We start from the raw sequence: 22,903 nt of genomic DNA, 5'->3' as shown, positions 1-22,903 counted from the left end.
CCAAGAATAATTTTATATTTTAACAATATACACAGAAATTACAAAAAAGAAAGGAGCGCTTCATGTGGAGTTCAGACTGTAGTTGTAACGTTCTAGGTTGTAGGAGTGCCACCACATAAGCACTGGCTGCGACACACCCACCAACAACAGGAAGTAGAGCCGCCTCTTGCTCTGGTACATACCACTACTGTAAGGAGACACGTCGCCGTTCAGATCAGAATTATATTCATCCATCTTTTCGTTTACCATGCGCCATTTCAGTGACCGCACCTGAAATCAGATCATCTGAACTGCACTCAGTGTGTAATTTGATACCTAACACTAGGCCTTCAAATTCCTAGCTTCGAGGGAAAGCGTGCGTTCGGCGCCTCGATCATTAGGTTGGAGGTATGCCTCAGTCGCGCCATAAAAATTACTTATAAAGACAATAAATATAAAGTTAGGCAGTGGCATCACTAGACCTTAAGAAGTCACCTGGGATCTAAAACATGGATTTTACTTGCCTTGTACATTGTCCGAAGACTACCAGAAGAGATTGACGGTTAACTGGTCAGGACGAGAAGGAAAATGGGTCTTCAAATTCAAGATAAACATCCTTACTTCGATATTTTTTTTTTTATATTTGGACCAGTCGGGAATTGTTTATGATAAGGTTGACTGGGAACTGATGGTAAGGGGACTAGAGGCCAATTACAATAGTGAATAAAGATAATCTTTTTAAAAAAACGGAATATTTGGTAATACCAGGGAAAGAAGAAGGCTGGGAAGTAAATTTTTAAAGTGTTAATTGAAAATTCGGATTTGAAAGCGGAAAGAGGAAGTGAAAAGAAAATTTTAAGAAGAAGCGAAAAAAAAGAGTTAACGGAACAAAGAATCTCTTTTTTAGAGAGATTTTTTAATAAGAAAAGAATATTTTCCTCAATCATGAACAGATCCTAATACAAGGCACAGAAACCTGAACCACCATTCAGGAAAGCCTTGCAGTAATGGTAGCTGCGATAAAAAAGAATTATTGAAGATATTGTTAAAAGAAAATAAAAAAAAGGACGAAATATGGAATAATGTGGTCCAACAGGAAATGGAAAAATTAATTGCCAGTAAAAAATAAACATAAGAAGTTTGGATGCTGTGGCCATCTTTCAAAGGGCAATTTTTATGATGGCCATATATTGTTAGGAAATGGGATCAGGATGGTCTATCTCTCCTCTTATCCTTTCCGGAACCCGAGAGATGACCATCCTGAAGTAAGGGGTTAATATCAGGGAGCTGGAAGGGAACCTCGAAATATATATGTTCAACGTTAGAGAAAATAAAGCAACAACCAGCACATTGTCCATGCTCTAACAACTTCTCTGGCCAGCTAGTAATATTCTACTAGTAAGCTAAAATGGTTTACCGTGAAGAAGGCTAAAGATATGCCACAGTAGAGGATGCTGAGGTAGTAGCCCAATTGGTTCAGCAGCATTTTCATTAACAGTGCTACGATGATCCTAAACAGACATTGCACATAATTATTCAAACATATTAAATATCTGGTGTGAAAAGCTCCCACTAACTATTCACTACTTAAGGTTTCCTCAAACTTAAAATTACTAAATTTTAACACGGTTTAATATAGATTCACATAACAGGGCTATAAATGGAAGCGAGGAGTCCCAAAACGCTGCTTAGATTCAACTTTCATCATAAGAATTTGAAACAAAACAACAGGTTTCAGAGTAGACGCTGTACGAAAGCTAAAAATATATTGTTCAAAATAAAGCTATTTTCTTCTAACTCGGAATGTTGACAATAATTTGTTACAAATAATTTGTATAAATGTATGTATGTATATGTAATTGGAAGCCTACACCATTACTCTTTATCTCCATGGCCTTGCTGACTTTTCCGGGAATTTCAAATTAAAGTTACAGATCAAAAAGGTCCGGGTTCTATTAACATTAAAACCAAGTTTAATCAAATTGAAGAAATTATTTTTGAGAAAATCTAAAAAATTAATCTTATTAGCAGGTCCTCTGGCAGTACTTGAACCAAACATTTCAAATAATAGCATTATAAGATTTTTTATTCTTGAGTTATGATCACTACACAAAGCCAGACTAATTTTTAAAACACAATTTTTCGAAGTTAGGAGACTTCAATGCATGCATTTCTGGTAAAAACTCAAAATCGAAAATCTACACGATTGCAAATTTGCACTTACTTGATTTGTCGAAGTTTTTATTTTGAAATTATTTTCAAACTTGAAGTTTGTATTGTAACTTTGTTTCAATATTATATGCGTTCATTAAAATAAAACGGCAAACTTGTGAAAAGAAACGTTCAAAATTTCAACCAGTTCTCTGTGACAGTCCACACTTTAACATAGTTTTTGTGCATTCTGAAATATTCAGTTTATTTTGGTTTTTGCCCTTAAGTTCTTTGTTGTTTTGTTTCGTTTTCTTTCAGACCGTTTATTTTATTTTCTCTCTTTCAAATTGAGTAAACTATAATTTTTGTTACTTAATAATTCGTGTAATAGGTAAATACTGTTTAGACCAGTAACTTGTGCTACTGCACCAGGTAACTATCTTCACTGATCAGACTAGTAACTAGAGCTACTTTGGACTGTTTTCTTTGGAAGGTAACTATCTTCACAGTCAACAGAGCGACACGCGCGCAGAAGTGGGGCAATCTCCACTGGTTCTTTTATTTCTCTCACACCGTTTCTACTTGAGTCGACTTTGCCATTTACAGCTAGTCCTAAATAACTTTAATTTCGCCAAATACTCAAAACTTTCAAATGGACGTCCCTCATATCATGCAATACGATCAGTTCTTAGTGTGAAACTTTCGTCTGATACTTCTTTCTGCCATGTTCGATGAAAAAGAAACAAAAGTCAGAAAATGCCACCTCTCCAAATAAAACTTCTTCTAAATCAAAAGTTAAAAGAAACACTATTTCGGCAACACAAAAAACGAGGGCAAGTTGGAGTTCAAAATTACTAGTCGTCAAATTACTCAAGATTGATCACCCTTATTTTAAGGAATGTTGTAAATTTTTCTCAACTCTGCACCAAACTGCTTTAAGTTTTTAATTAATAGGCCAGAAAAACTTTCACTGACGCTCTCGAACAACTGATCTTCTTATTTTCATGAAAGCTACAGGAAAACTGTAAACTGTAACTATTTTCTCAAGATGATTATTTCTAATTCCATTGCTAACAGCTTGATGAAGATAAAAGCTACAGGGTTGTAATCCGGAGGATGCACCCGGAGGATTAGATCCCAATCGACGAAATTAAAAAAGAATTAACCCACCTCAAATTTCATTTTTACAGAGTGACTAGTGAATGACTGCACACGCCAATTTGTGAAAATCACTGATCGAAGTCTGCTTACCATAAAACATGTATTTCTTGTGAAAACTCAAAATTGAAAATCTACAAGAATGTAATCTTCTTATAAGGGATTAGAAGAAGTACGTTCCGAGAACAACTTAATTTTCGACTGCACGTACCCAACAAACTTATATCCTGAGAAGGCGACCAAATCCCAGGTAGAGAGGGAAGTTTGCAGGTTGGTTATGTACATGGTGATGAGTTGTACTGCCAGTTCGATGAGCAGGTGTCCAAGAGCCTGAGTGGCCAAAACTCCCAGCACTTCGGGACTGAAGCCGTTGTGCTTGCCAATCACATATCCTCCCAATAGCACGTACCTGGCAGTTCAAGCACAGTTAGCAAACATTGAAACATTAAACAGGGATTATAAAAAATCGCAGTTTTAATAAATCTATACATTACTTGCAATAAAAAAACTAACTCCCGCACTCCAGCTTCAACTTCAATTTTGTTTATTTACTCCTTAACAAAAACTTACAGTTTAAAATGTTAAGTATAAGGGTTGATTAAACGCCAAAATGTACACAAATCAGCAGGACCCAACATTTCATTAATACTTCATTGATATTATTTAAGTACCCAACATTTCATTAATATTATTTAAGTAATTTTACTGCATTAATTTTCATTAATATTTTTTAGAATTTATTAGATGTCACAGACCCTTATGCTGGCCATTTTCATCTACAAATATTTGTTCAAGTAGCACTGTAGATTGACTATAATATCTATTTATCTATAATAATCAAACTATTAATTACAGGTTAAAAAGAAAAACGTTATAAAAAATAAAAAAAAATTATGAGGCTAAAAAATTCAAAAACTTTTTTTAAAAAATGCTTACACCAACATACATCAATGAGTTTATTTTATTTATTTATTTTTATTTTTAAATAAAAATCGTCGGTTTAAGTTCATTCTTCGATTAAAGTAATTGTTTTTTTATGTAGCAGTCGAACGTTTACAATAATAGATTATAATTAATCTGGTTTTATCGCAAATAATATAGTTTTCTTCAATTACATTCTCAATGTAGGTGTTCTTCCCACAATGTTGTATATATGTAATGTAAAATAAATAAGATGTACATATTTTTAGGTCAGCTAATTTTTCCAGTATTTTATTATAAGTAAAATTAGGGGGACTAAATTAAATTATTGAGAAATGAATAATTATCGTTGAATAATGTTATTAACTGTGTGTTATTTGGGCTCACGAATATTTCGGTAAGACGAATTCAAGACTGAAATATTGTTTTCAATCCTCCGTGATTCAAATTTAAACAGTAGCCGACTCTAACTTTGTCTTTTTTTACTTTAACATGCATGCAAATGTGACTACTCAGAATGAAGGGCATATTAAAGATAAATAAGAAAAATAATTTGGAATAGAGTTAAAATAAAGTACCTATTTAATAACGAAGATATAATATAAATTTTATCACAATTATAACAAAAAAATATGAATGAACTGGCCAGCATAAGGGCCTGTGACATCTAATAAATTCTAAAAAATATTAATGAAAATTAATGCAGTAAAATTACTTAAATAATATCAATGAAGTATTAATGAAATGTTGGGTACTCTATTCCAAATTATTCTTCTGATTTATCTTTAATATGCCCTTTATTCTGAGTAGTCATGCATGTTAAAGTAGGAAAAAACAAAGTTAGAGTCGGCTACTGTTTAAATTTGAATCACGGAGGATCTAAAACAATATTTCAGTCTTGAATTCGTCTTACCGAAATATTCGTGAGCACAAATAACACACGTAAGTAGATTATTCAACAATAATTATTCATTTCTCAATTGTAATTTAATTTAGTCCCCATAATTTTACTTATAGTAAAATACTGGAATAATTAGCTGTCCTAAAAATATGCATATCTTATTTATTTTATATCACATATAAACAACATTGTGAGAAGAATACCTAGATTGCAAATTTAATTGAAGAAAACTATATTATTTGCGATAAAGCTAGATTAATTATAATCTATTATTATTAACGTTTGACTACTACATAAAATAATAATTACTTTATTCGAAGAATGAACTTAAACCGACGATTTTTATTTAAAAATAAATAAATAAAATAAAATCATTGATGTATGTTGGTATAAGCATTTTTTAAAAAACGTTTATGAATTTTTTAGCCTCATATAGATATATATATATATATATTTATAACGTTTTCTTTTTAACCTGTAATTAATAGTTCGATTATTACAGATAAATAGATATTACAGTCAATCTAAGTTAAGTTAAATGGTGTGCTACTTGAACAAATATTTTGTAGATGAAAATGGCCAGCATAAGGGTCTGAGACATCTAATAAATTCTAAAAAATATTAATGAAAATTAATGCAGTAAAATTACTTACAGTGACTTCCATTAATATTGGGACACCTATTACAAAATGATTTAAAAGGAAAATGAAAACAACAGACAAAAGTTTGGAATTTTTTTTTTTTTTAAATTACATTAGCAACATCTGTAGAAATTATATATAAATATAAATCGATGAAATTCCAAACTGTTAGGTAGCACTTTTTGAAAAAGTGTAAAATAAGGCTCTCAAAAATATTGGGACACCAGAAGTGCTAGAGTTTAAATGTTCAATATTTAAAATCTCCTACTAGATAGATAGATAGATAGATAGATAAACTTCTGTATTTGATGTTATTAACATATTACAGGGGTTCTGAAAAGTACAATAATTTTAAATAACCACTGTTATATAGTAATAAAATAATTAAACAAAATTAAACTTTTCTTTGTAAACAAAAAATAAAAAATAATAATAATCATACTGATATAACATTTTTAGCTGCAATAAATTCTATTTCTATTTCTTTATTCATCCTTCACAAATGATCTCAGCTTTAAAGACTCTATTATATAATAGTAGATCTGATTTAGGCGGTCATATGTGTTTATTTTTAGAATGTTTATTAGCTGTGACTCTTTTTGAAGAAACTCTCCCAGGTAGTGTCTTCTCATCGGTGAATACAGCGGACAGACTAGGAGAAAGTGCTCCAGGGTTTCCTTTCTATTTAAATTGCACATTGTACAGATTGAATTGGTATCTATGTGGTAATAACCATTTCTAGATCTGATTCTCAATGCCTTGCAACTCGATACTCAAATCTGGCTCACCACTCTGAGTTTGTCTAAAGCGCAAGTATAGTAAATATAATCCTCATTTAGACCTAATAAACTTATATCTCTATACAAAATCTCCTACTATTTAATATTTGGTTGGTAATAATTTAATAATTGCTTTTTGACTTACAATAGCCCTCAAACGATCAGGCATAGGTGAAACAAGTTTTTGGTTAATTCAGGTGGTGTTTTTTTCCTATTCTTCCAGGAAACATCGTTTTAATTCATTTTTGTTAGATATTATTCGTTTTTCTTAAAGCACTGGCTAAATATTGCCATAAATGTTCAATGGGATTAAGATCTGGTGACTGCGGAGAGGTTTGGAATACTTTTGGGCAATTGTATAACAGTCACTGACGTATCACCCAAGCCGTAGGTTTGGGGTCGTTATCTTGGTAGAATTTAGAAGACCCTAAAATACCAAATGTTTGGGCACTTTTTTCAAATTATATTTTAATATATTACTATAAACCATTTTGTACATCATTCCATCAATAAACACTAATTCTCCAAATCCTGATGCGGACATCCAGCCCCAAACCAGAACTGACCCACCTCCACCCGGAGGTGCAGCTTTAAAACCCTTTAAAGTTGGCTGTAAATTCTTCTTTTCGAGTTCAGCATTCGCCTTCCTCCAGACCATAACCCTTCCATCTGACTGGAAAACATTAAATTTTGATTCATCGCTAGAGTATATCATTCCAAAAGTCACTATTTACATTGGAATATTTTTCGGCAAATTTCACTCTCTTAACACTATTTATCTTACTGACAAAATGATTCTTCCAGGCTACTCTACCATGATAGTCGAGTTTTCTTAGCACTCTCCGAACTGTTTCTGCTCCTTTTTTGCTCTCTGAACATGTCAAAAATTTCACATAGAAGTTTTGGAGCACTAAGTCGGTGATCTTTTTTAATTCTTTTAATATATAACTCTCAGAGAGCAGTTGAGGACGGCCTTTTTGTGGGGTTGAAACAATTCTTTTTTCTTTTTGGTAACGCTGAATGATGTTCCACGCAGTAGATGTTTTAGGTCCGATCAGTTTTTCTGTCTCTCTAACACTTTTTATTGTCTTTGTGCAAAGAAATTACAATTTTTCTTTGTATTTTTGCGCGACATGTTACACCTGGCTTGATTTATATAAACTAATTTAATTATTAATTTCATATTGAATATATGCTTAAGGTATATATTTACAAATTGTATAAATATTCGGGGAAAACCTTGGACAAACTATAAATTATAATAGTGTCCCAATATTTATGAGAGGTAGAATTTGCTCTTATTATTATATATATTTTTTTTAATCTACCAAAACATTTTTATGTACTTATTTAAATAGTTTTTATTTAATTAATAGTAATTATAAAATGAAATGAATTTATAAAAATTTGAACAAATGGGTGCCACTTTTAATTTTCGTCAATTTTGAACTTCTGTATGTACTGTCCCAATATTAATGGGAGTCACTGTAAATAATATCAATGAAGTATTAATGAAATGTTGGGTACTTGCTGATTTGTGTACCTTTTGGCGTTTAATCAACCCTTATACTTAACATTTTAAACTGTAAGTTTTTGTTAAGAAGATAATAATAGGTAATAATTAATATCTGGGTTAATATTAAATAATATAGTTTTCTTCAGCTAAATTCTTAATCTAGATGTACTTCCCATAATGTTGTACGTATGTAATATAAAGTAGATAATAAGCATATTTTTAGGACAGCCAATAAATTATTAAAGTACTTTACTACAAGTACTCAATTAAAAGGACTACAGTAAATTACAATAGAGAAAACAATAATTATTGTTGAATAATTCACTTGTTATTAACTGTGTGTTATTTGTGCTGTTAGACGAATTGAAGATTCAAATTTTGATTTAACTCCGTGATTCAAATTTAAACAGAAACCAACTCTAACTTTCTCTTCTGTTATTTTAATGTGCAAGTGTATGTGATTACGCAGAATAAAGGGCATAATAAAGATTGATCTTTCTGATTGATCAGAAAAATAATTTGGAACAGAGTACAAAATAAAGTGCCTATTTATTCATGAAAATGTAATGTACATTTTATCATTATAACAAAAAATTATTATGAATGAAATTGCCGGCATAAGGGTCAGTGACATCTAATAAACTCTAAAAAAAATTAATGAAAAGTTAATACAATAAAATTACTCAAATGATACCAATGTAGTATCAATGAAATGTTGGGTACTTGTTGATTTGTGTGCCTTTTAGCGTCTTATCAACCCTTATACTGGACTTTTTAAACTAAGTTTTTGTTAAAGAGATTTTTGTACCTTTTGGGTAGATTTTCATTTTTGTTTATTCTGCAAAATTACATATTAAAATTCTGAATAAGCAATACTTTCATTATATCTCGTTATGGTATTAAGTTGGAACCGTAACTACCACTGCAGAGATCTTTTAAAAGAATGTTCACAGTTGTGGTCCACAAAAAATCCACAAAAAAACATTTTCTTGGGAATAAATTTCGAATAAAATACGAAGATATTTGTACGTGAATAGCATCATTAAACTGCGATTACAGTACTTTTTATTAAAAGAACACAGAGAAATTAAACATCAAACAAGCACGATTGCGTTACTTCCCTTTAATAACTGTAAAAATAGGATGGCACTTTAATGTCACGCAACAAAACTCGAACTACTAATTCAAGCCAAATTTAATCAAAATTGGGCGAAGATTATTAATAACAGTTTAAAAGAGACCTTACTTAAGTGGGGCAAACTCCCTTTCCAATGTTGCAGACACCAAGATCCACAAAAGCTATATTCACATAGAATTTCGAATCGAATGACTAAAAAAAATCATATATATTTATATATATGATGCATATATATTTTTATAAAAATCATATATAAATCGTTTCACTCGTCAATAATTTGGATGACTGCAGTATTTCCCTTAGTACGTGTAAGAGCAGGATAGCTCTTTATGTCACTTAGAGAAGTTCTAACTTTCAGCCAAATTAGACAAAGATTTACAGAGTAATTAGTTTTTGAGGGGGCCTTACATATGTGTAGCAAACGTCTCATCATAACTGTGCTCAGCATCGAGACCGAAAAAAGCTATATCTTTTATTTAAAATTTAACCATCTATATCTCACTACATATTAGAACTAGAACATTGCAATTTATATCAGTTATTGAGCTAACTTTTCACAACAATTCGGTAAAGAAATCATTAAAATCGAACTATACAAAGAGTTAAATCGTTTGAATTTTGAACGATTGCCAAACCTCATAAATTTAACCTCCTATAATATCTCAATAACTATTATCACTAAAACATTGCTATTTATACCAGTTATAGAGTAGACTTTTCTCTACTATTCGGTAAAGAAATCATTAAAATCGGAACAATACGAAGAGAGATACAGAGATTTGAAATTTGAACGATTTGCTAATCCACCAAAATTTAACCTTCTTTCATTCTTTAACCAAATCTAATCTATGATCCGTATTACAAATACACTATGTTTTAAATGAATTCTGAGTAGTTTGTTGAATAATGACATACTTCTCTATAAGTTATATGGAGATAAGGATAAATTTAGCTATTGTAGAATGTTTACTATTTTATACTATTTGACATTGTGTACAGTGAAGCCAATCAGTCTTCAGATAGTATAATATATGTAGGTTAGTAGACATCATAAACATTTTTGTTCGTGGATAGGTTTCTAAATCTATGGAGCTTTTCTAGTTAAAAAAACGAAATATTTTTTCTAAATCTGTTTTACTATACTACCATGTTACTTGCAGTCTACTACCTCCTTTCTAATTTTCATTTACTTTGTTGGAATTAATTGGATTTTAAGGAAGTGCTTACGTTATATAGGCCATCAGAGGAATGTACAAATCTGGGGCATTAACGTCTTCTTTAGGCAGGGCTGGCTGACCTCGGAACATTTTGGGTGACCAGATCTGCAACATGACATCTTATTCAACATAACAAGAAGATTTAAATTTTTTAAAAGTTCTATTATTTTTATACTTAAGAGAGCCGACACAACACCTCTTTTGGCTGCATGCTTCAAGAATTATTTCTTATTTCAGGTTCTGAAGTTCTGGCTTTTTTCAAAGTTAGATTTTTTTACCAAACATTCATTTGCTTAATAACGATGTATCATTACTTAATACAATGATACTTTTGAGGAGAGCGAGACTTCTCAAAAGGTTGTGTCAAAATCAGTCACTTTAATTAAATGAATGCAAATCAATTTTACTAGAATCAGTTTCCTTAGAAAATCCATTCTAATAGAGATCAAAAGGAAGGGGATGACATCCCTGTTTAAAGTATTATTACAGAATTATACTGAAATGTACCCTTTAGAATTGTATCATCTTTTTTGGGGGTGGGGCACAAGTAAACGCTAACCCAGCAGCTATAATTTCATCACCTTCATGTCTTCACAAGACAAATATGTAAATGAGTTTATTAAACACAAATACTAAAAAATAATTTACACATCATTTCCGCATTGAACCCTTGTGTCCGTCGGTCATCTATCAAGTTAGTTGTAGAATGAAATTAAGAAAAACAAAAATTTAAATAACAAAAACACCTGACTATATTCTTTTTTAGACATACAATAACATATTAAAACTGTCCGGTAGGACAGTTGTATAAGGGTTGATCGTCAAAAACTGCACGAAAAAGCGTAACGTTGAAAAAAACCCAACTCTGACAATTTTTTTTTTTCTATAAAAGATAAAATTCCCAAATTTTCTTTAAAATACACGGCGAATCCTCCTTTATAACTGTATTTTTTTTTTTTTGCAAAAACATAGATTAAATAGATTTCGAGAAAAACGTTGCTGAAAATGTGCAAAAACGGCATTTTCAGAAAATGTTCTTGTTCTTGTTGTTGTTCTTCTTCTAGTAACCTTTTCTGTAAACAACGAAGCGCCTAAACGCGTGAACCGATTTTCATTAATGAGGTGTAATTCGATTCGGAATTTTATGTAGATGTTCCTTTTGGAAGTCACAACATTGTAAATCGAATGGGAGAGAAGTTAGCCCCATGTATGTGAGGCCCCCTATAAAATTATTATTACTCTGTAAATCTTTGCCTGATTTTGATAAAATTTGGAAGGGTGAAAGGGTTAGGGCTCCCCTACACACCATTAAAGCGACGTTCTGCTATTACACCTACTAAGAGGAAGTTTTGCAATCATTTAAAATTATCGTTTCGTGAACCTATTTTCTTCAATGAAGTGTTATTTGGTTCAAAAAGTGATTTAGATTTGCATTTTTATAAGTCTCGACGCTGTGTACTTTAGTAGAGGAGTTTGCCCCAAGCTGGTCAGGTCCTCTCTAAAATTATTATTACTAATCTTTCTTCAACTCTTAGTCCGATTTTGATAAAATTTAGCATGAAGAAGCGGTTAAAGCTTCCCTATGTGACTCTAAAGTGCCATCCTGCTCTTACACCTACTGAGAGGAAGTACTGAAATCGTTCAAATTATCGACTACGATTTTAATGAATGGTCTTTCAATGTAAAATTTTGGATACGGTAGATATAATATTGGATACGGCTTTTGGGTCTCGATGGTATATACTTAGGAGGGGAGTTTGCCCCACGTAAATAAAGCCCCTTTTTAAACGGTTATAATAATAACTCTGTAAATCTTTGCCCGTCTTTGATCAAATTAGTCAAGAAGAATTTAGAATGCGTGACATTTAAGTGTCATCCTGCTCTTACACCTTCTAAGGAGAAGTATTTGCAACCATGCATTATTCGCAGTTTAAATTCTCTTTGTCCGTTTACGGAGAAGAGCTGTAATTGCAAATTATTTTTCTTTCCTCTCTTTAGAAGTTATTGTGAGCACAACGTGTTTTCTCTAACTTTCCTTAAGAGGAAGTAGTGTTATCAAAATTTATCTTTTTTCGTATAAGCATATTATTTTCTGATGTATTATTATTATTATTATTTATTATTATTATTTTGTAACTAAATATGTACGCTAATCACTTCGATTGACACATTTTGCCACGAAAATCCATTTTAGAAAGAATTCTAGCGGCGCTGAAATGTCATGCTTCTCTCAAAAGTGCATTCTTATTATTGACAATTTATGTAATATTCCAAACGACCGGTAAAAATTCTTTGTTTTACTGAAAATGTAATTAAGTAGAACCTAGATAATTTGAAAAAGATAAGCCGTGTTCACACAGATGTCTGTAAGACCAGTCGACTACTCACCACATTGTTGAAAGGAAACAAAATAAGTCTTAATTTTTTTATCGTATAATTGGTGTCGACCGCGAAGTAACGCTTGATTCGACTCAACGAGACGTATTTGTTGAGCTCCTTGTCCACTATCTCCTTGCCTGTGTCCACGATTTTGCTTCCGTACACGAAGGCCATATCCGTCATCAAAGGATGTCCAGGAAATGGCTGATCCTTGCCAAAGGCATGTTGCATGAAGCTCTGGTTCTGGTTGATCTGTTCGTTCGGCCTGTAGAAATCTTGCGCACCATTATTTGGAATGCCATAACCATATCCTATAATTTAAAAAAAAGTGAATAAAGAGCTGCGGAACATATTTACAGAAACAGATTTGGATTTAATTTGATTTGGTGAAATAGTGAAAATAGTTTTACAATTATTTACCTTATACTTAAGAACGATTGTAATTTGTTTTAAATTATGGATGTTTGCCTTAAAGGTTGGTTAACTTTGGTCATGACTGCTTAAGGTACTCAATGGTCGGTTTTAAAATGTTCTTGTTTGTTGCATCAGAAACAATTATATTCATGAATGATTGGGATACTTAGCTGAAAACTGGTGCGTAGACAGACTCCGTTTTAGGTAGACCTTTTAGCAATGAAGATTCGAAAAGCGACCTCAGAAAATGCAAAAATTAAAAAGCACCTGCATTGGATGACATTCCTTTAAGATTTTTAAATATTACCCAAGAAAGGGGATTAGCCATTTGGTTAGCGTATTGGATTCCAACGCGGAGATCCCGGGTTCGAATACAGCTGCTGGCCCTAAAATTTTCTCTTTCTAGAAGCTTCTTACAGCTCACTGTCCGGTGATGGACAGTGTTGTCTGTGACGAGAGAACACTGTCCGGAGGCAGGCAGTGCACTGAAAAAAGCTTCAGGTCCCAATAACCAAAGATGTTGTTGCGCCTTAAATAAAAAAAAAAAAAAAAAAAAGCCCCAAGATCATTTAAAAATTAATGTACTGTTTGATGGTAGGTATGACACCGATAACTTTAATGACGCCGTGGTTCTACCTCATCATAAAAAGGTCTGTTTGCAAGGTGCCAATAATTAAAGAGGAACTGTTTTGCAAGATAATCAAAAAAATATACACAAGAAAGCTTGTGAACGTTTGGGGAAATGATAAGATGAAAAGAAAGTAATCTATGAAAAACAGGTGGACAACATAAGAGTCTGCAGATAATATATTCATAATGTTTAATGCAATGCAATTGTAATAGGATGAAGGATTTAAGACGATACAAAAGAAGAAAGGCCAGTGGCATACGCGAGCTCGCAGTTAACCCTGGCAGAACAGAAAACTCTGTTACGGAAACGCAACTACTCGTAGTTATTTCGACAACAAGCCAGTTCCTATTATCTTTTTGGGAGATAATTTATGCTCGTAATGTATCATCCGCCCCTAAGTTAGATGCTGCTGCTAAAGGATCCATCGGCTAAGTTGTCGTGATGGGCATTAAGGCTTTCAGAATTTGACGATGACCTACAATTAAAGCTTTTAAATGCAGATGGGTTACGTAGAGGCGGGTACACAGGGGATAGAATTATCCTTCCCGAATCAAAGCCAGCTAAAGTTACTTTAGGGGAGCGGGGCTGTGCCACTGGACCGAGAGCGAGAGAGAGATAGTCATCCAGGAGGGTGTAGAACTACAGTTCAAAATCGGCTAAAACGGAATTTAATCAAGCTACTGCTGCTCATTGATCTCCCTCTCTCTTCCCAACACGCCAAGGCTGCCCCTCAACTTGACGACTTCCCCCACCGGTCTTGATGAATCCTTCTCTTTATAAGACCCTCACACTCGCCACGCACCACCTTCTCAACTGCTATCGCAATTCGCAAGTCTCCCGGACATGTTCCTATTAACGCTAATCTTACTGTTTTTAAGTATATTTGCTGTTCAATACTTTATTACGTTTGTAGGTACGGGACTTCTTAGCAGTTGACGCAATTGAAAAGGCGTAAAAGGCTTTAATTAAGGAACTATATGAACTGCCTAAGAAAACCCCTAAATAATTCTTATACATTGAAACAGGATATGTTACCAATCATGTGCACACTTGGCACACCCTACATCAGATATGTAATAAAAATTATGGATGGTGATTACTCACGATTAAAGCATTGATTGCCAATGAAATAATTTAAAAAAAATGGTACAAAGAGTGGATAATTTGGAGTAAGAATAAATTTCCTTAGCGGTATTGGAAGCCTAAAGTACGAGGGTCGTTTGAAAAGTCCGTGCAAAGTCAGAGAGATAGCACCACTGGCGCGTATCGAGGTTATGTTTAGTTAGTAGCATCTCTTGGAAGAACACACACCAAGTTTCAGCCAGATCGGTCTATTTTTTTCGTGTTTGGCATTTGTTTGAATCGAGGAAATCGAGTATTTTCAAAAAATGGACGAAAAAGAATTTCGTGTGTTGATTAAACACTACTTTATGAAAGGCAAAACGCCTCAGGAGACTAAAGAGAAGCTTGATAAACATTATGGTGACTCTGCACCTTCGATTAGAACAGTTTATAAGTGATTTCAAAATTTTCGGAGTGGCCATATGGGCACAAGTGACGCTGAACGTTCTGGACGCCCTGTTGAGGTTACTACTCCAGAAATCATTGATAAAATCCATGATATGGTGATGGATATCAGAAGAGTGAAGGTGCGTGAGAGTGCTGTGGGCATCTCGAATGAACGGGTACATAATATTTTGCATCAACATTTGGACATGACAAAGCTATCCGCAAGATGGGTGCCGCGATTGCTCACGCTTGACCAAAAACGAAATCGTGTGAAGTGTTGCAAGGACGGTTTGCAGCTGTTCCAGAAGAATCCGCAGGACTTTAAGCGTCGTTTCGTCACTGTGGATGAAACATGGATACATCACTACACTCCTGAGACCAAAGAACAATCTAAACAATGGGTTACCAAGGGGGAATCTGCGCCAAAAAAGGCGAAGACCGTTCCTTCGGCCGGAAAGATTATGGCGACTGTCTTTTGGGATTCGCAAGGAATAATCCTCATCGACTATCTGGAAAAGGGTAAAACTATTACAGGTGCATATTATTCATCGTTATTGGACCGTTTGAAAACCGAGCTGCAAGAAAAACGCCCACGATTGGCCCACAAAAAAGTCCTTTTCCATCACGACAACGCACCAGCTCACACCTCAGCAGTTGTGGTCGCAAAATTAATGGAAATAGGGTTCCAACTCGTTTCACATCCCCCCTATTCTCCAGACTTGCGCTCCCTCGGACTACTATTTGTTCCCGAATATGAAGAAATGGCTGGCGGGAAAAAGATTTTATTCAAACGAGGAGGTGATTGCAGAAACGAATGGCTATTTTTCAGACTTGGACAAATCCTATTATTCGGAAGGGATCAACAAACTAGAGCAGCGTTGGACAAAGTGTATAAGCCTAAAAGGAGACTATGTTGAAAAATAAAAAAGGTTTACCCCAAAAAATTAAGTAGTTTTTATTTTTGCACGGACTTTTCAAACGACCCTCGTAAAAGCTTTGGAACAAGGTTTGATCAATTATTACCAGGCAGCGCATAAGCTTTATAGCGCCACTTCCACCCATTTACAAACAGCATCATTCCAAGTTAACTATAATGCCATTTCAGACATAAATAGTATAGCTTTATAAACGAAAAAAGAGGTGAACTACTAAATTTAAATTTTATATTCAAAGGAGTATAGTATGTCTGTCTGAATGCTATTTATAATTTGAAAGAGCAGATGACCTATTTACTTTCTTGGTCGTTGTTCTATTTTTGGCTACATGCAGAAAAATTATTTCAATTTAGAATTCCTATCAGATAGCTATGCTGAATGTTTCTGATTGGTGCAGTTATAAATTACAGTAATCAAGCCTTAGCGTACAGAAAATTTCTTGTCGATCAATTGAATTATTATTCTACACTTTATTTTTTTGACTTTAAGTATTGATGTATTTATTTTCTAAACATTTTGTTCTGATATTAGGTTAAAATTTCAGTTTATAGTTTTTAAATTACGTATAACTAATTTCGGTTTTTCTAAAAGCAGTTTTATAATTGTTACATTATATCCATTATTTTTCGATATTTGATGAGAGTGTATAATTTGAGATTATAAACTGATTTCTTGGTAAACGACCTTTGCCATCTTCAAAAACTTACTTTTGATCAAGAATAATTGAGTATAGTATTTCTTTATTAAAACTGTCCGGTAAGACAGTTGTATAAGGGTTGATCGTCAAAAACTGCACGAAAAAGCGTAACGTTGAAAAACATCCAACTTCAACTCAATTTTTTTCTATAAGAGATAAAATTCCCACATTTTCTTTAAAATACAGGGCGAATCCTCCTTCATAACTGTAATTTTTTTTTTTGCAAAAACATAGATTAAATAGATTTCGAGAAAAACGTTGCTGAAAATGGGCTAAAACGGAATTTTCAGAAAATGTTGTTCTTCTTGTTATCTTTTTTGCAAACAACGAAACGCCTAAACGCGTGAACCGATTGTCATGAATGAGGTGTCATTGGATTTGGAATTTTATGTAGATGAGCCTTTTGGCGGTCTCGACGCTGTAAATCGAATGGAAGAGGAGTTAGCCCCATGTATGTGAGGCCCGCATTTTTATAAGTCTCGACGCTGTGTACTTTAGTAGAGGAGTTTGCCCCAAGCTGGTCAGGTCCTCTCTAAAATTATTATTACTAATCTTTCTTCAACTCTTAGTCCGATTTTGATAAAATTTAGCATGAAGAAGCGGTTAAAGCTTCCCTACGTGACTCTAAAGTGCCATCCTGCTCTTACACCTACTGAGTATTGCAATCGTTCAAATTATCGACTACGATTTTAATGAATGGTCTTTCAATGTAAAATTTTGGATACGGTAGATTGGATACGGTAATAATATTGGATACGGCTTTTGGGTCTCGATGGTATATACTTAGGAGGGGATTTTGCCCCACGTAAATAAAGCCCCTTTTTAAACGGTTATAATAATAACTCTGTAAATCTTCGCCCGTCTTTGATCAAATTAGGCAAGAAGAAGAATTTAGAATGCGTGACATTTAAGTGTCATCCTGCTCTTACACCTACTAACGGCAAGTATTTGCAATTTTCTTTCTATTATCCCTCTTAATGGGTTGTAATTATTCATCACGTAATTCTACAACATTTCTCCACTCTCCATCTTCTTCCCACCAACTTGTTACCATTCTCCCATAACTTGTGTCAGTTTTTTCATCCTAGATCTTCCCACTAATTATTCCCGATACCCGTATATTTAAAAAATTATTGGATATATAAATTTGTTCCAACGAAGGAACAAAAAAAAATTCTATCCCAAAGGTACAAAAATCTTCTTAACAAAAACTTACAGCTTTAAAAGTTAAGTATAAGGGTTGATTAAACGCCAAAAGGTACACGAATCAATTTCATTCATACTTCTAGTATCATATTTTTTAGAATGTATTAGATGTCACAGACCCTTATGCTGGCCAATTTCTCGCATAAAATATTTGTTCAGTAATGAGTAGCACCTATTTAATTTAGATTGTAATAGGAGTTATTAAACTACTCATGCACAGGTTTAAACAAAACAAAAAATGTTAATGAAAAATATAATTGTTTTGACGTTTAAAATTAAAAATGTATATACCAACGTACATACCGACTTTATTTTTCTTTTGTTTTTGACATCTGATTTAAGGGCAAGTTAAGCGCAGCAGATATACATATTTTTAGTTGGTTATAAAACTTCTTAACAAGTACTCAATTAAACGGTTAAATTAAATTAAAATTTGAAAACGAATGAATTCTAATTACAAGTATTACTTATTTGTTATTAACTCGTATTCTGCTGTAAGACGAATTAAGACTAGAATTTTGTTAAAACTGTGATTCAAATCACGGCAGTAATATACCCGCACCAACTCTAACTTTCCCTACTTCTTCCTTAATGTGCGAGTGAATGTGATGATTATTCAGAATAAAAATAAATCACAAGAATAATTTGGAATAGAGTTAAAATGAAATGCCTTTTTAATACTAACTACGATGGTGAGATACATCTTTTATTATTCTCACAGAAAAATATTGATGGGTGATAAAAGGCCAGCACAAGGGTCTGTGACATCTAATACATTCTAAAAAATATGATACTAGAAGTATGAATGAAATGTTGGGTACTAGCTGAATTGTGTACCTTTTGGCGTTTAATCAACCCTTATACTTAACTTTTAAAACTATAATTTTTTTTTAAAGAGATTTTAATCAAAGTATTTATCTATCAATTTGTTCAGACGAACCTTGTTGCAGCGGATAATGTGAACTTGGTCCGTCACCTCTGAAGCCTCTTTCTTGAACATGTTTTCGCAAAATACTACTTGCATTTTCCGTATTCACCATTTGTGATTCATCCTGACCTGTCAAGTACTCGTTAGCAACGGGATTGTCTCCATAAGGACCTTTCAAAGTAAAATCAACAATTAGACAAAACTCATATTAGCAACTCGTTTTGCTTCCAAATATGACTGACCAGCTAGTGAAAAGATCTATGTAATATAAAAACGCCCCAGTTGAATCTGGAAATTTTGGCGTCAATACATCACTACTTTTAAAAACGCTATAGCATCACTAAAACTACTTATAGTTTATTCACTGGCTACTCAGTCTGGTTCAAAAAATTTAGAGAACGTGATATGAGGCAGTAAACTCTTATTGAATTAATTTCTTTAGAGAACTGTTTACATCGGACTTTGAAATTGTAATCTGAGACCTTAATTTCTTTTGAATTAATGTGTTACGCACTGCTAAATAATGTCGCCGATTTATCCGGCGTAGCACGTTTTAGCATTTTTCATCCATCATCAGAGATTTATTGATCAGTTTGGTGCAACTTAGTGTGAAAACGAAAGTTAGTTGAAGTTAAATTCTCAACATCAAACTGATTCAATCAACCTGTGATGTTGAATATCCGAAACGGTCAGGAATATAAAAACATGATGTAATCGTGTATGAAATCAGCAACTTGTATCTCTTTCTTTAATGTTTTCTTTTAATGAAATTTACTGAACACCACGCATTGCATCCAAACCCTTATTTGGCCGATCTCTTGTAGTTCTAGTGGGAAAAACAATACTAGGTCCAGAATTTACTCACCAGTCGTTTTTATAAATTACTTTCTGGGTCTCCTATTTTAAAATAACAATTAAAATAAGGACAGGCTGTATGAGACCTTTCCTCTCCTTTTCAGCTTTTAAATTTTTATATCACCTCTTCTTTTCGCTAAGTTAATGAAGTTGAACATAACTGGTTGAGCTCACATCAGCCTGTTGCCATGAACGACTTTCTATTGGGTTTGAATTACAACGGAAAAATGCGCCTACATTTACAATTGGTAATGAGATAAACTGATTGTACCTTGGTAATGAGATTGTTTAGCCATAACATTAAGAAACACTAAACCTCAGACATTTATAAAAAATACTGATTTTATAAAAACATGTTTTAACATTGTTTATCTATTTTTTTTAATGACCTTCATTTCTATTTTTAATTACATTTAACTAAGTGAGTTGATTTCTAATGATGCGCCTATGGTCTGCAAGTTTTAAACTCAGGATCCTTTAGGGCCTCACTTTGTGAATATTGTTACACATATTCCACCTTAAAGGCTTAAAAGCACCCCTAGAGCCTCCAGCCCATGGAAACCTTATTTGTCATTCCCTCTGGGCTAGAGCAGGTTTTCTGCTGTTATTGCCTGACTCCTAAAGGTTTGCATAGTCATCAGTACCATACTTGTACTAACAACTTCAGCGCAAATAAATTACTTAGTGCTGAAGGCAAACTCAGTTCGCTATACCAGGAAAATTTAGAAATACATTTTTAAAAAAATGGTTCATAAAACTTTGACTAATTAGTTTATCTTAAGACTAAACTAACTTTAAAAAAAATTTTATACTTAAAAACAGTTTTCTCGATTACAAAACGGCACCACTGCTAGTTTAAAAAGAATAATAGAAAAATAAGAAAACCAACAACAAATACGTCACAAAAATGCTACACACATATACACGTATACATACATATATTATATGTATATATATATCGGTAAATTATTTTTTTTAAAGATCACAAATTGGGCACATTCTTCGGGTGCTGAATTCATTATATCGTAGAGAAAAATATGACACATAGTTTTTCATGTAAAGAAAACAATAAACAAAGAGATAAGATCCCAGATCATTTTTGCTAAGTCAGTGTAAAACAGCTTTCAACAAAGAGATGAATTCAACTTGTAAGAGTTTATTGTAACCATTCTTATTCTAAACCCCAATCAGAACAAAAAAAATTGGAAGTAGTAGTACTGGACCTAAAAAAAAAAATGATGAAGACAATATGAAAAAAAAAAGTACCAACCCATTTCCTGAATAAGTCAAATTTAAGTATCTATCCCAAAGAGCTGAAGCTTGGTTTTAAATTGTACCTTCGATATCAGGTAATGATCTTAATAAAAAGACAAACCTGGCTTGTGTCTGTAGTTAGAAGCATATTCATTTCCAAAATTCATGTTCAAATATTAACAAAACAATAGTTCTTTCTTTTTACACACAATATTTCACTTATCACAGACCCAATGGCCAGATCTGGTAGGTTACTAAGATCAGGTTTTGGAAACATTAACCTGGCTCAGTGTTGCTTCCAACTTGTCGTATGTTCTGTTTTCTGCCTTCCTTCAAACACTAGTACGCCACATAATATTTTTGGGTACAAGTGAAATATTAGTTTCAGACCCCCACAAGTAAAATCCCACATTATTGAACTAAAAGCAAAGACTATTGTAATTTCACTTCTGTGATTTGTTAAGTCATTTAGATGTAAAAAAATCGTCTTTTAAATCATTCAAAAATTGAACTTTATTAAAAAAGTTATATCCATTTCCAAACATTTCGAAATAAACTATTAAATATTATCAAAAAGTGGTCATTTATTTATATTGTGATTTAGAATGAAACTACAATGCATACAACTACTAATAAAATACGAAATGTTTATATAAAAGACGGTATTATTTTACACTAATTTTGTTAACTTCCTTCATTATATTTGGCAACTGAGTGCTCATTAAATAGACCTTTAACATTGTGTACTTTCAAGTTGGTTTTTACCTTTACTTTCTTGACAGAAAACGCATCTACCTGGTTTTTCTGAATATTTATTTTTTCTGTGGGTTACTACTAAAGGCCAATCGCAGAGGCCTTTGAAGCGTTTCTGTTTGTAATGTACCTCTAGATGAGCTTGGATTTGTCGCTACCCAAATCAAACAAGAATGTACGGCGCTTTTTTTTATTTATAGCTGAGTTTATAGTATGTTGGTTGGTTAAAAAATGCTTAATAAATCCCGGAATTTCGCTGTGGCTTGTCACTCTCACATACACTTCTTCATGTGTATGTGTTTAGCCTTGAAGTGGTGTCACTTTACGTTACGTTGCGAGCCTCTTGTATTGTAGTTTGTTTATTTAGTCTACAATTTATGCCAGTGCGAGAAATATGTCCGCGGATGGTGATACGGTAGCTGCTATGTGCCTAAACATACATGTCGTTAAAAAAATAAAGTCGCTTGTCGCCAATAGGGTAAAAATTGGCCTTTCAAAAGTACGCAATATTAACATAGCAACTAAATAAAAGAGTTAACTTTTACACTATGGGAAATAATTTTTATTTTTTCAAAAATATTTTTTACAGCTCTTTGATAATGCATACAAATCACTAATATCGTCCCCTATTTACAAAAAGTTAGGAACATGTAAACAAAGTTATACTTTGATTTTGAAACATTTTATTGTTTAAAGTAAAATAATTGCCTATTTTTTCAGGCGGGCTTTACGTCCAACTATCAATTAGGTATCGTAGCCGGAGGCGACTAGAAAACATACTTTACTGGAATTTATTTTTATTGACATTAAATAAAATCCAAGACCGGGAATCGAACCCAGTACCACAATACATTCTCATTCTATTGTTTAATACATTCATAATTTAGCACCAGTTCCTTGTAGCAATTCATTAACATTATTGATGTGCTCGTTATGAAAAA

General features: G+C 33.0%; 2 protein-coding genes across 7 annotated transcripts in view; one reads left to right on the top strand and one right to left on the bottom strand.

The window, feature by feature from the left end:
- Yif1 (Yip1d-interacting factor 1) lies at positions 1–21,493 on the bottom strand. Of its 3 annotated transcripts, none has more exons than XM_074139546.1 (7): positions 21,331–21,493; positions 19,113–19,271; positions 12,790–13,091; positions 10,412–10,506; positions 3,500–3,697; positions 1,397–1,490; positions 1–270 (listed from the first exon to the last, which is right to left on the bottom strand). In XM_074139546.1, exons 1-7 carry the CDS (start codon positions 21,374–21,376, stop codon positions 61–63), a joined length of 1,104 nt encoding a protein of 367 aa, XP_073995647.1. In that variant the 5' UTR covers positions 21,377–21,493; the 3' UTR covers positions 1–60. The 3 variants fall into 3 exon arrangements, with proteins under 3 accessions (XP_073995647.1, XP_073995648.1, XP_073995649.1); XM_074139547.1 differs by having other exon boundaries at positions 21,226–21,413; XM_074139548.1 differs by lacking the exon at positions 3,500–3,697.
- An 840-nt stretch (positions 21,494–22,333) lies between these two features.
- Positions 22,334–22,903, top strand: part of mim (missing-in-metastasis) — a 159,191-nt gene continuing 158,621 nt past the window's right edge. For 2 of the 4 annotated variants that reach the window (XM_074139534.1, XM_074139527.1), the window contains exon 1: positions 22,370–22,461. The gene's annotated coding sequence lies outside the window, so the exon portion shown is untranslated. Of the gene's footprint in view, positions 22,462–22,903 lie in introns of all 4 variants that reach the window. The other 2 variants (XM_074139530.1, XM_074139525.1) reach the window with 2 other exon arrangements.

Source organism: Rhodnius prolixus, unplaced genomic scaffold (genome assembly GCF_049639745.1).
Source record: "Rhodnius prolixus isolate KJV_2025 unplaced genomic scaffold, Rpr scaffold_35, whole genome shotgun sequence".
Classification (NCBI taxonomy): domain Eukaryota; kingdom Metazoa; phylum Arthropoda; class Insecta; order Hemiptera; family Reduviidae; genus Rhodnius; species Rhodnius prolixus.
Note: the sequence above shows the minus strand (reverse complement) of the source record. Positions and strands in the feature narration are given on the sequence as shown.

Coding starts and splice junctions, on each gene's coding strand:
- Yif1 (XM_074139546.1), bottom strand. CDS start 21,376: ATGAATTTTGGAAATGAATATGCTTCTAACTACAGACACAAGCCAG. Junction 1,491..3,499: donor TCAGGATATAAGTTTGTTGG/GTACGTGCAGTC, acceptor ATGTCTGTTTAG/GATCATCGTAGCACTGTTAA. Junction 271..1,396: donor TATCTTTAGCCTTCTTCACG/GTAAACCATTTT, acceptor ATCTGATTTCAG/GTGCGGTCACTGAAATGGCG.